This window comes from Elephas maximus, chromosome 20 (assembly GCF_024166365.1).
Source record: "Elephas maximus indicus isolate mEleMax1 chromosome 20, mEleMax1 primary haplotype, whole genome shotgun sequence".
NCBI classification, from domain to species: domain Eukaryota; kingdom Metazoa; phylum Chordata; class Mammalia; order Proboscidea; family Elephantidae; genus Elephas; species Elephas maximus.
The window spans coordinates 75468191-75481851 of NC_064838.1; the positions used below are offsets into that span (position 1 = coordinate 75468191).

The 13661-nt window shown below is 37.7% G+C and overlaps 1 protein-coding gene across 1 annotated transcript; it reads right to left on the minus strand.

Moving 5' to 3' along the window:
• Window positions 1–4175: 4175 nt before the first annotated feature.
• LOC126063931 (olfactory receptor 4C15-like) lies at window positions 4176–5111 on the minus strand. Its single transcript, XM_049862475.1, has one exon. It carries the CDS (start codon window positions 5109–5111, stop codon window positions 4176–4178), a length of 936 nt encoding a protein of 311 aa, XP_049718432.1.
• Between the last annotated feature and the right edge of the window lie 8550 nt (window positions 5112–13661).

Here is a 13661-nt window from a genome sequence, read left to right on the forward strand (position 1 = left end):
AGTATGATCTGCAGTTATTTTCAAGATCAAGGAACTAATCTCACCAATGATTACATTCATTTGCCAAACTCAAAGTTCTAATGTATTTATATTGTAAATACTTTTGAATATGTTTTTAACCCAAAAACTCACTGCTGTCGAGTCGAATCAGACTCATAGCGACCCTATAGGACAGCGCAGAACTGCCCCATAGGGTTTCCAAGGAGCTCCTGCAGGATTCAAACTGCTGACCTTTTGATTAGCAGCTGTCGCTCTTAACCACTATGGCACCTGGGTTTCCTAAATATGTTTTTACTTTAGATCTGTTGCTATCACCTCCTAATTCCGTCCAGTCAATTCCAACTCATGTGGTTGTTGTCATTAGGTGCCATCAAGTCAGTTCCAACTCACAGGGACACTCTATACAACAGAATAAAACATTTCCCGGTCCTACTTCATCTTCGCATTGGTGTTATGTTGCAGCCACTATGTCAGTCCATCTTGACAAGAGTCTTCCTCTTTTTCACTGACCCCCTACTTTACCAAGCATGTTGTCTTTCTCCAGGGACTGAATTCTCCTGATAACATGTCTGAAGTATGTGAGACATAGTCTCACCATCCTTGCTTCTAAGGAGCATTCTGGTTTCACTCTTCCAAGACAGATTTGTTCCTTCTTTTGGCAGTCCATGGTAGATTCAATTTTCTTCACCAACACCACAATTCAAAGGCATCAATTCTCCTTCAATCTTCATTATTCATTGTCCAGTTTGCACATGCACATGAGGAAATTGAAAACACCATGGCTTGGGTCCGGTGCACCTTAGTTTTCAAGGTGACATCTTTGCTTTTTAACACTGTAAAGCAACCCTAAAGGACAGAGTGGAACTGTACCATAGAGTTTCCAGAAAATCCTGCTGGTGTAGTGGTTAAGAGCCACAGCTGCTGATCAAGAGGTTGGCAGTTTGAATCTATCAGGCTCTCCTTGGAAATTCTATGGGGCACTTCTCTGTCCTATAGGATTGCTATGAGTTGTAATTGACTGGACTGCAATGTTTTTTGTTTTATTTTGTTGTTGGTAGAGAGTTTTCTAGACTATAATCTTGATGGGACCGGACTGCCATATCTTCCTCCAGCACAGTATCTGGTGGGTTCCAACTGCTACCCTGTCAATTAGCAGGGCAGTGCTTAACACTGTGCTGCCGGGGCTCCTTAACTGGGATCGGTGTCCTAAAAATAAAATGTATTATCAATTTAAATATTTTCAGGAAATTCCTGTACCTAATCTCTAAGACATTTTTTGTCTTCCCTCTATGAATGTTTTTCAAAGCATAGTGTGAATAGCAATGACTTTAATAGAAAATCTGATCCGTCTCTTCTAGTGATTTCTTTTCATTCTTATATTCTAAAAGTATGTATAAAATTCAAATTCAACTCTCTTTGCTTTACGTATAACTTTACTGAGCTCCATCTCTGAAATGATGAGTGACCTGAGGGCGGAAATGGCATTTCCTGATCTCCACGTTAGTGTTTTACAGTTGCATTACATTACCTTCTGTTTTATAGAGTCCGTCTCCTGTAAAGTTCTTGGCTAAGCCCATTTTGATTTCTTTTGTCTTGAAGTTTTATCTGGTACACAACTTCCATTTTTCTGGAAAAGGATTCCAGAGGGAGGGAATAGCCAATTTATTTACCTTTCCTATGGCAAGAGCATAACTGGTCAATAAAAGAAACAGAAAGGGGCTACATGGACAGAGGAGTCAGTGAGGGATCAGCCAGGAGAGAGGAGTTCAGAGAGATGGGAGGGTAGCAAGATTACTGTTGCTTATTATTTAACATTTGTATGGTGTCGGCTTTTACCCTGGGTTACATGGAGAGCCATTGCAGTAGAGTAGATTTATGATATGATCCGACTTATGAGTTTAAATGGTAACTGTAGCTGCCTTGCTCAGGGTAGGCTACTGGGGAAAGGAATGCAAAGATAAAAGCAGGGAGACTAGGTAAAATTCAATTGCAATAACCTAGATGAAAGATGATGGTGGCTAGGAATTAGGTGACAACTTTAAAAATGATAAGAAGTCTTTGAATTTGGTAAATGCATTGGAGTTAAAGCCAACAGGATTTCCTGGTAGAGTGAAAGTAGGGAGATAGAAAAACAAATAGACCAAATGCACCATCAGTCAAGTTGGAGGATGACATGAGTGGAGTCAGTTTGGGGATGGGAGGAGAACCAGGAATACAGCTTTGGGTTTGTTCACTTTAAGAATTCTATTTGTCATTTAGATGGAAATATCATGAAGCAGTTGGGTTTTCAGGTCTTCACCTCAAGAAAGAAGTCTGGTCTGAGACACCTATTTGGAAATCTTGGTCATGTAAAGAGAGTATGTGAAGGAAGAAGGATAGATCAACTGAGTTAAATGCAGATAATGGATTTAATAAAATGAGAAATGAGCAATTGCTGTTAGATTTAATGATGCAGAGGCCAAAGGTGACCTTGAGAAAAGGATTTTTAAAAAGCATTAGGTATTTATGTGTGAGCGAAGGGGGTTTAAAAAGAATGGAAGGAGAGAAACGGAAGATAAGCATTATTGAGTTTTTCTGCAAAAGAGGGAGAATGAAATGGGATATTAGATAATGAAGTGGAGTCAAGGAAAAAAAAATTTTTAAAGATAAAAAAGTTAATGAATTGCTTCTTTGCTAATGTAACTGATCCAGTAGAGAGGAAAACACAGATGAAATAAGACACAGAAGAGATTCTTAGGCAAGTGTCCTTGTGTAAGCAGTGAAGAGATGAGTTCCCATACAAAAGAGAGTTTAATTGCCTTTGGTAAGGGTCACAGATACTTCATTTACAGAAGCAGTCAAGAATGCAGCATATAAGCGAATGGAGGCTGGAATAGTAGTGAATTTTTCAAATTCTAATACGGAGGTAATCATATAATTTGCAAGCTAATATTAGTAACAGCAAGTTATTAGTAACAGCAAGTCCTTATAACAACATTAAGGCCACTATTTGTTTCAGAAGTCAAAACGTCAAAAAAAAAAAAAAGGTTAGGCATTGAGCTGTTAAATAATTTGCTTAATATTAAAGACTTTTTAATGTGAATTAATTTGGGGATTCCATAGAACAGATAAAAAATTTGTAAGATCTAAAAAAAAAAGTTTTTTTTAATTGACAGGTAATAGTACAGCAGGAATGTTCAAAACAGCTCATACATGTAATAGAAGATGCAGATTCTGAACCTACTTTTTTTTAAAAAAGTGACTTAAACAAGATAGAAATTTATTTCCCCCTTACATAAAGGAAGCCCAAGGCAAGTAGTATGGGGATAGTTTATACAGCTAAACAATATCAGGGTTATAGGCTCCTCAGTCTTGCATATCCAGCAACCTCAACACACATGCTCATGGTCCAACATGGCTGCTTGAGTTCAAACCACAATTCAACATTCAAAGAATTACCGTTTACGTTACCACTTTCATTTATATTTTACTGGCCAGAATTTAGTAATGCTAGCTACATGAGGTGCTGGGAAATGCAGTCTTTTAGTTAGCAGTAATGAGTCTTCAAAAAAAAAAAAAAGTTTGCTACCCAGTCGATTCTGACTCATAGTGACCCTATAGGACAGAGTAGAACTGCCTCCTAGGGTTTCCAGGATTGTGATCTTTATGGAAACCAACTGCCACACCTTTCTTCTATGGAGCAGGTGGTGGGTTCAAATCATTGCCCTTTTGGTTAGCAGCCAAGTTTCTTAGCCACTGCACCAACAGGGCTCTCCAGCTGGGATCAGCATCCAAAATATAAACATTTTTTTCAGCTGAAAGTGTTTCAGGAAGCTCCTGTTCCTAATCACTGAGGTATTTTGTCTTTCTTCCATGAAACTTCTTCAGAGGATGGTGTGAATGGCAATAAGTTAAGCAGATAATCTGATTTCTCTTTTTTTGTGATTTCCTTTGATTATTATATTCTAAATAAGAATAAAATTCAGCTCTCTTATGTTTACTTATAAGGATACTGAGCTGCCAACTCTCAGACGCTGAGTAACCTAAGGGCAGAAGTAGCATTTCCAGACCTCCATTGTAGTGTTTTATGCTGCATTACATTACTTTCTGTCTTACAAGGACATCCTCTGTAAAGTTCTTGGCTAAGTCTATTTTTCCCCGTCTTGAAGTTTTTTTTTTTTTTTAAGTATTATGTTTTATTTTTCATCAGAAACCACCACCAATCTGGTCCACAATTTCCTCATGGCATTTTTCACTTCCTTATTTCTAAAAGTGTAAATCACAGGATTGAGCAGGGGAGTTAGGATTGTGTAAAATATGGCCACCATCTTGTCGAAGGAGAAAGCAGATGGAGATCGTGCATACTCAAATATACAAGGGACGAAAAACAAAACCACGACAGCAATGTGAGATCCACAGGTGGAGAGAGCTTTCCACCGACTTTCAGAGCTGTGAGTTCTCAGCAAGAACAAGATGACACAATAGGAGATAAGCAACAAAGAGAAGTTTATGATGCAGAAAAACCCACTATTGGCAACCACCAAAAGGCCAAGGATGTGAGTGTCAGTACAGGCAAGCTCCAATAATGGATACAAATCACATAAGAAGTGATCAATGACACTGGGGCCACAAAAGGGCAGCTGGAAAGTAAAGAGAATTTGTACCACAGAATGCAAGAAGCCCCCTGCCCAGGCTACCCCCATCAGAATGCCACAGAGCCTCCAGTTCATGATAGAGGGATAGTGCAAGGGCTTGCAAATGGCCACATAGCGGTCATAGGCCATGGCAGTGAGAACAATCATCTCCACTCCACCAAAGAAGTGTTCAGCAAAGACCTGGGTCATACAGCCTTCGAAGGAGATGGTTTTCCTCTCATAGAGGGAGTCCACAATCATCTTTGGAGCTATGATGGAGGAGAAGCATGAATCCAGGAAGGACAGGAAGCCTAGAAAGAAGTACATGGGGGAGCCCAGGAGTGCCGGGCTGCTGACGATGGTCACTATAATTAGTAAATTGCCCCCAACAGTTGCAATGTAGATAAACAAAAATACAACAAATACTATTTTTTGAACTTTTGGATTCTGTGAAAGTCCCAAGAGGATGAACTCGGTAACAAAGCTTTGGTTTTGCATCATTTCAGACAAAAGATGAAACCTACCACAGTGACCAAGTAGAATCTGATATTATAAGAAAGAGAAATTTTCCCCAGAACAGCTTATAGTATTAGCACAGTCTTCAACACGTTGGGGCATCAGATGCCAAGTTTTTTTAAGTGCTTCTGTTATTGTTAAGAACACAAAATTAGAAATTTGTTAAAGATGGTAGTGAGACATCAGGCAAAATTGAGGTTAAATACTTTAAAATAGTCAGAGTTTCAATTGGGAGGGGGAATAGTCTATGTGGTCAGGATGACAAGTAGTGTTTATCTTAGGTGCCAACTCTGATTAGTTCACAGTGGCTAATTAGAGTAAATTGATGTGAAGAATTCTGTAACACATCCAAGCTCTGAGGAAAAGAGGACTGTAATGTATTTCTTATACCTGTCATTGACCATGACGTGGGAATCAGAATGACTTGCATGGGAAAAGTCTCTCTCACCAGGGAACTGCCTTACCTACAAAGAGAAGAAGAGATAGCATGCAGTTTAAGAGGCACTTGGAAATCATGCCTACTCCCTCAAATGTTTCTTTAAAAGTCTGAGCTGAATTGGGCCTTCAAGATGAATTAATTCATTCCTTAAAAAAAAGAAAGGCCTATGAAAACATCTAGCTATATGCTTAGAAAATAATAAGTATATTTATTATATTAAGTATTGGGTTTTTTTTTTCCATCATTTTAAAATGAAAACAGAAGGCAATAAAAATAATAATACCTACCTGAGAGTGTTGTGTTGATAACTAAGTGAAATAATGCAAGGAAAGCAATCGCTCAGTGTCTTATGTTTAGGATACAGTCCAGGTGAGGTCTCATTATCTCTATGTTACTGGTAACAAACTCATGCTTTGAGAGGTTAAGTTAAAAAAAATCAACAGAAGATGGATCTGGGATTTTCTGGCTCCAAAACTGGAGTTTCTGCCACTGGATCAATGAGAAAAGTGGTGAGAATGTTTCTTTTCAGGGAGAACTTCAGAGCAAGGATGCCCTTTCTACGGCTTCCACCCACCTCTCAAGATTAAAACCTTCAGATTCCCTTGTGCATGTATAAATGAGACACCTCAGTGAAAGAAATTGCAAGTGTTTTATAATCAGAAGGTAACGGCCCAACCATATACATACATATCACATACATACAAATGACAACAACCAGATAGGTTAAGGAAAAGAAACAACATATTAAATATAAACTAGTCTTGAATTTTACCAATTATTAACCAATTATTTCTAGGATGTGGCCCAATATGATCAAGTACAATCCTCAAGGTACATCTGATTCAAAATTATATAGCCTTGTTGTAAGATAGTTCATATATAGCTTATCTGATCATCTCACAGGACTCTGATGAGGGCCAATTTTGAAAACATAAAAACGTTGCTTGTGATAAAGAACTGTTGCAAGCTGTGGTTATTATTATCCCACTTAATAAGCCAGCTGCTTTACCCATTGAAACCATTTCCATGAGTCAACCAGATAACTACTTCAACTTTTGGTATCATTTCCCATAGGCAGACAGGGCTTTGAAGAATGACGGTGTCCTTCCTTACATGCATAACAGAAATTTATCAGTCAATTTACATAAATATGTTTGCTAATAAGATAAATAAAAGAACAGTGTGGCTTATCGTGAGAATTACTGATAAACTAACTTTGTTGAATGTAACTTAGAATTTAACAAATAAAACTAACAAATATACAATTGTGTGCATTAATGTCTTCTGTTTGCTTGCTTTAAAAACAACCATTTCCTCTTATTCCCAGGGTTTAGGGAATTTTTTTTTTTTTTTAATTGTGCTATCACTGTTAACCCCATATCCAGCTACAAGCTTTCACTCAGAAAACTAGAAAATTGACTAAACCCAATAAGGTCCTTGGGTCTGTCAGCAACCACTTATTAAAAATTAAAGAATATCAGTATGTGATCCAACAGTACTCAGTTTAGCCTAGAACCAAAGCAAGAGAGACAATAAAGTTAAACGAATAACAACATCAACTCCAGGCTCATACAGGCCTGGGTTCAAATCCAAGCTTTCCTATATGGTTATTTCTCAAAACACAAGTTACTGAAATCCTTGGTTCCCAAGTCTGGAAAGTGAGTATAATAAGAATGCCTATAGATAGAACCACATAACACATAAAAACGTTCAATAGGAGATAAAGACCCAGACCACTGACACAGAGAATTGTCAACATTTTTATTAATTCCTGTTTTACAATGAACAGGGCTGATAAGTACTTTTACTGATAAGCTCTTTGAGGCATTCTTTTATTAAGATAAATATGTAAATTTTTATTTGGTCACAGTGTAGGTATGCTTATTTTTTAATGCATAGCACTTTAAATGGCTTTTATAACCCCTCAGTAGCTCTCAGACCCATAGGAGTCCATTTCTACTTCAGGCAGCTTCTTTATGCAAAGAAAATCTAATAAACTCTATATTGTTCTATACTAATCTATATTAATGATTAAGTAGTTCTTAAACATTTCTCTTTTTTTTTTTTTTTGGAATTCTAACAGCAATACACTTTTAGAATTAAAATGCTCATTAGATACAAACAAACCAGCCCTTTCTGGTTTCAGATAAAAGGATTTTCCAAAATTAGCATTAAAGTGTTGACAGTGGAGAATACAATGTCTTCAAGGTTTACGATTTTAAGTTATTTAAAAGGCAATTGTCCTGAACTTGGCCCTAGAACAGGAAAAGGGCAGTAATGGAAGAACTAGGGAATTATGAATAAAGCCTAGAGTTTCATTAATAGTAATATTCCAATGTTCGTTTCACAGATTTTACAAATGTGCTCAGGGTTACATAGGATGTTACCATTAGGGGGAGCTAGGTGAGGAGTATGCAAGAACTCCCTATGCCATCTGTGCAACTTCTCTGCAAATCTAAGGTTAGGCAAAATTAAAACTTTATTTAAAAAAAATAGTAATAATTGTTCTGTTTCTGCTATCAAAAAGACAGCCATCCCAGCTTCGTCATGGACTAGCCATGTGCCCTTGAGCAAACCACTCAGCTTCTGTGTTCTCTCCTATAAAGTGGGGACAGTAACACTTGTTCAAGCTGCCTCACTTACAAGAGTCCAATAAGACAGTTAATATGAAAGTGATTGGCAAAGCACAGAGTTTTAAAAATGTGATGTAATGAGGTTGGTATTATTTTCAAGCAGTAACTACACACAGAAAATGAGCTAGAAAACTGAATCGCCTTAAGAACAAATTACGTTTTAAAATTTTTTTTTGTTGTTGTTAAAATTATACTAATTGCTAAAATTGCAATGAAACTGTTTCCATTCATATAATCCTTTTGGAAAACACTTTAATAAATATTTCTGACTCATAAACACATTTGTATCGTGTATGGCGGATACCCCACCTCTAAACCATTATTCTAAAAGTGAAATGAAGTAGAGGAAGTTTTATAACAAAAGGTGATGCAGTAACATTTATAAAAATAAAATTTTAGAAATGTCCAAAATGTTTAAAAATAGGAAGATATTTATGTAAATCAGGCTACGTCAAATTAATAGGGCATGATATTGTGAATAAAATGCTAATTAAGAACATAAAGACACAGAAGATGAAGTACTTTTACAATATGTTAAATGAGAAAAACGAAAGAAAAATTGTAATATTCTTGCCCATTTGTATAGATATTTTAATATAATTTTAAAATCTAAAAGGGAACATATGAAAATGATAGAGATTTTTTTCTTTTCTAATTTGGGTTTTAATATGCATCTTTACATAATCCTATGAATATTTAAAATTTTTATTTTTAATCAAGGTTAAACCCAAAATACCAAATTCACATCAAATAAACAGTTCAGAAAAAGGAGATGGTATTTGGGGATAATTTTATTATTTATTCAATATAATTTGTTTTTATAGATGGAATTATCATACTAACATAATTTGGGTTAGACTGTTAAACTGAAAACTTAAAATTATCTTATACCTGCTGCCATGGAGTCAATTCTGACTCGTAGCAACCCTATAGAACAGAGTAGAACTGCCCCATAGAGTTTCCAAGAAGCACCTGGTGGATTCGAACTGCCGACCTTTTAGTTAGCAGACGTAGCTCTTAACCAAGGTGCCACCAGGGTTTCCAAAAATTATCATATACTTTCCATAAATCACCATATACTTTCCATAAATCACCATACCATGAGGTCCAGCTTTACCCAGCCCTTATACTCACATTGGCGCCCTGGTGGTGCAGTGGTTAAGAGCTATGGCTGCTAACCAAAAGGTCAGCATTTTGAATCCATCACCTGCTCCTTGGAAACCCTATGGGGCAGTTCTCTGTTCTATAGAGTCGCTATGAGTCAGAACCGATATGATGGCACCTAACAACAACAACAACATACGCACATTGATATCAATTTTAAATTCATGTCTCCATCTTAGCAAGCAGCTTATTCTGCCCACATTTCTCCTAGAAGATCCCATGGTCTTTCCTTTCTTGATAGCCATACACTGTACCAAGCATTGCTTAGGTTTCCCTCAAGGCCAGCTGTGAACTGTGGGCTCTGAGGCATCTCCTGGGGCTGTGACCTTGCAACTTTGCCTCCCCGCCCCCACCAATAGCCCCCTTCCTATTAGTTTTAATAGGAAACAGCAAAATTAATTATAATGCCAATCTTTCTGAAAACAATAGAAGCTTCTGTTTCAACCTTGGAGTATATATAACATTCAAATATATGTGCAACAAATAGTAATGTCATTATAAGTAGTGTTTTTGTTACTGTGTTTCAAGCAATGAAGATATAAATGTATACTTTAGAATAATTTATATACATATATATGTGCCTAGCAGTCACACTGGCATATGTGTATGTATTTCTATATAAATATGGTTATTATAAATTAAAAGAATAAAAATAAATCCTTTTCTTAATTACTCTTCCAGTTAAGTTCCTTTGTCTACTGCATTTCTGATTCAGGGTTATTATTATGATCTACTTCAACAACATTTATATTTTATTGTCTACCTAAGCATATTCCCTTCTCTGACAACCTGAGAAACCTCTTCTCTTCACATTAGATGCTTTTCACTCCCTCAATGTTGTTCTCTAAACATCTCATCTTATACTTTTGCTATTTCTGGAATTAAAAGATAATTCCCTGTTTCCACCTGTGCCCGTCCTGTCAGATGCCTGAAATTCTTTAGTCTCTCTTAACAGCTTAGCTCATTTCAGGAAAGAAACACAGGTCACCCCAACTAGCACTACAGCAGTTCAGAGCTTCAGTCATTTAAACATTCTTGAACAACTCTGAGACAGAAACCTAACACTACTTTTGGCATAAAACACACTTAGTGAAAATTTCAAGTCAGAAGACTGCTCTGTGATTTGAGTAAATCTCTCTTTCTTACTCTTAGTGCCCTAACTTGTAATGTTTGTAGAAAAATTAAAGCCTATATTATTGGCACAGTTGTTAAAAAGCTACTATGAGCTGTGGATGCTAACCAAAAAGGTCAGCAATTTGAATCCACCAGGTGCTCCTTGGAAACCCTATGGGGCAGTCCTACTCTGTCTTATAGGGTCAATATGTGTTGAAATTGACTTGACGGCAGTGGGTGTTTTCCTGGTTGCACAGTGGTTAAAGGATCAACTGCTAACCAAGCACCACTCAGGGTACCATGCTCCTACAGCAGTATTCTTTACAGTCTCAGAAAATTCCACTTTTCAATCTAAAACACCAGGCTAGGGAGCTTGTTTGGGGATAAATGATAAATGAGAATTTATTCAGAAAGAATAAACTAAAATGCCATAGAGAGAGCTAGGACAAAATATGTACCTGTAGCACTCCTAAGTTATTTGGATTTAACTTGAAGATTACGAGCTAAAAATAGATCTAATTTTGTAATACATTAATTAATCGGTACTTCTAACCCAGAAAAAGGTTTGTGTTACTTTACCCATCCTGTTGCCGCCTAGTCGACTCTGACTCATAGTGACCCTATAGGACAGGATAGAACTGCCCCATAGAGTTTCCAAGGAGTGCCTGGTGGATTCGAACTGCCAACATTTTGGTTAGCAGCTGTAGCACTTAACCACTATGCCACCAGGGTTTCCTGTATTACATTAGCTGCTATTTGTTGAGCATTTATCATGCATCGCTTCATATATTTCCACAAACCTTGCTAACATCATTATTCCTTTTAAAGACGAGGCATCTAAGAATCAGAAAGATGTCACTAGCCCAAGTGTATGCTTCATTGATCAACCCATGTATTATATACATCATTGTCTGACTTCTACACTCACACTGTTAAGCACTACATCACACATTGAAAATCCCTCAGAAAATGCAAAAATGTGAATTATAAACCTCACCATGAACGAATCCCTTGAAAATTCTGTGATGGCAACCTCCTATTCTTTATCGAGAAAACTCCATTCAGTGGCTGGATAAAATATGAATAGTGTTTCCAAATCTTACTCCTACACCTAAGAGAGAAAGAGTTTCACAGGCACTCAAGGTGAACAATATTCCCGCTGCTTCTCCTGTGCTGCCTTCAGCAAGTTCTCAGGGAACAAAAACGAAGAAGCAAAAGATTCCTTCTTTAGTTCCAACTGGAATTTAAAGAGGTTTCCCTGAGAGGACATGAACCTGTAGAACTGCCTCTCATTTTCCCACAGGGTTTGAATATTTCCCATCATTATAATTCTCCAAGACACTGTTTTATGTGGTTGGATTTTTTTACGTGTTTGCAAAACTTTTATAGCCCTGAGCAATTAGGTTATTTTTTTCTCCTTTTTTAAATGCTTCTGAGTTCCTATGTGGAGATGCTTTCACTTCCCTTTATGTTCAGGAATTGAACACTATGTACGCTGGGATGGAAACACCTGTGTTCTTACTAAATGCAAGAGCTAAGTTCTGGGACAAGGCACAGCATCAATCCATGAGCGTAGCGTGTGTTGTCTTGGGCAGGGGTGGCAATGAGTGCTTATTAAAGAATATAATATTTTGTAGATATGGAAAAATATATAGATTAATCCAAATATTATTTTTTCTCTCAATACTTGATCTCAATATTCCATGACTTTGAATCTAAAAGTCTGATTTCTGTCCTTGAGTGGTACAAATGGTGAATGCACTCAGCTACTAACCAAAAAGCTGGAAGAGCAAGTCCAATTCCAGGCACCTCAGAAGAAAGACCTGACAAACTGCTTCCAAAAAATCAGTTCCGGAAAACCCTATGGAGCACAGTTCTACTCTGACACATATGGGGTCCCCAAGAGCCAAAGCCAACTTGATAGCAACTGTGTCTATTTTTGTTTTTGAAGATCTTTACTCTTGTCATTTATTTGAAAAGAATGAATGACAGTAGTGTTTACTTGGATGGAATGTAGCATAACTACTGCACTTGGAGGGAAAACCTGGAGGTGGCCCATTAGGCTTCTTCAGAAAGACTCCAAACAAAACATTAGTTGCTCCATACAATCTTTAAACACTTTACTTATTTATATTGCTGTTCACACCCCACAGAAGCTGTAAAATTGAAGTGATTCATCAGAAAAGTGAATGCCCAGAAGCACCTTCATGTCAATCATCTATGGGCTTAAAGAACAAATGTTGCTTTCTTTTTATTAAAAGTTTAGATGTTTGCCCTGATCAGAAGATTTAGTTAACATGGGCCACACTCCTTGTGATTCAAGGACAGAAATCCCCAGAAAACTGCCTGGCACATGGCATGGAGCCTGTGGAAAAACTGGCTGATCTCACTGGGTACCAGCAAGAGGGACACTCAGGGTAAAGGATGCCTTCCCCCACTCTCAAAAACCTCAGGGCAGAAGCAGCACCCCTGTCAGGACATGGACAGATGAGAGCTGATAAGGGCCAACACACGCTCGGCCCAATGCCAAAGACCAAAAGTGGACCATTTTTATCCCAGAGCCTTGAACCTGTGCTGTGTAACCCAAAGCCAGGGTGTCAGCACCACTCTGGTAACCAAATGTAGTGAAATCTTGTGAAAAAAAAATAAAGATCCAGCCTGCTGAAGCCAATTATTTGCAAAACGACCCAAGTGGAACTATGGACCTAGCCACAAGACCTGGCATAACTTCATCTGGGCTGAATGAGAGCTTCTGAAATCTTCAGGCTGACCCCATGGTTGGGATAGAGTATGAATAAAAACAACAACAACAACAACAAAAAACCGTTGCCATTGAGTATATTCTGACTCACAGCGACCCTATAGGACAGAGTAGAGCTGCCCCATAGAGTTTCCAAGGAGTGCCTGGCGGATTCGAACTGCGAACATTTTGGTTAGCCGCTGTAGCACTTAACCACTGTGCCACCAGGATTTCTGGAGTATGAATAAGCAACGTGAAAAGGAGAAATAGGGAGGGGCCCTTGCAGTCAGGTCCAAGATGGTGTGCCCCACCGGGAAGTCACCATGGACTTCCCAATACCAGGAGCTAGAGAACTTAGAAAATTTTGCAGAAGATACTCCAAAGTGTGGAAGCTAGGACAGGGTTCTGTTTTTCCAGGTCTAAAGGTGGTGCTGTCTAAAATA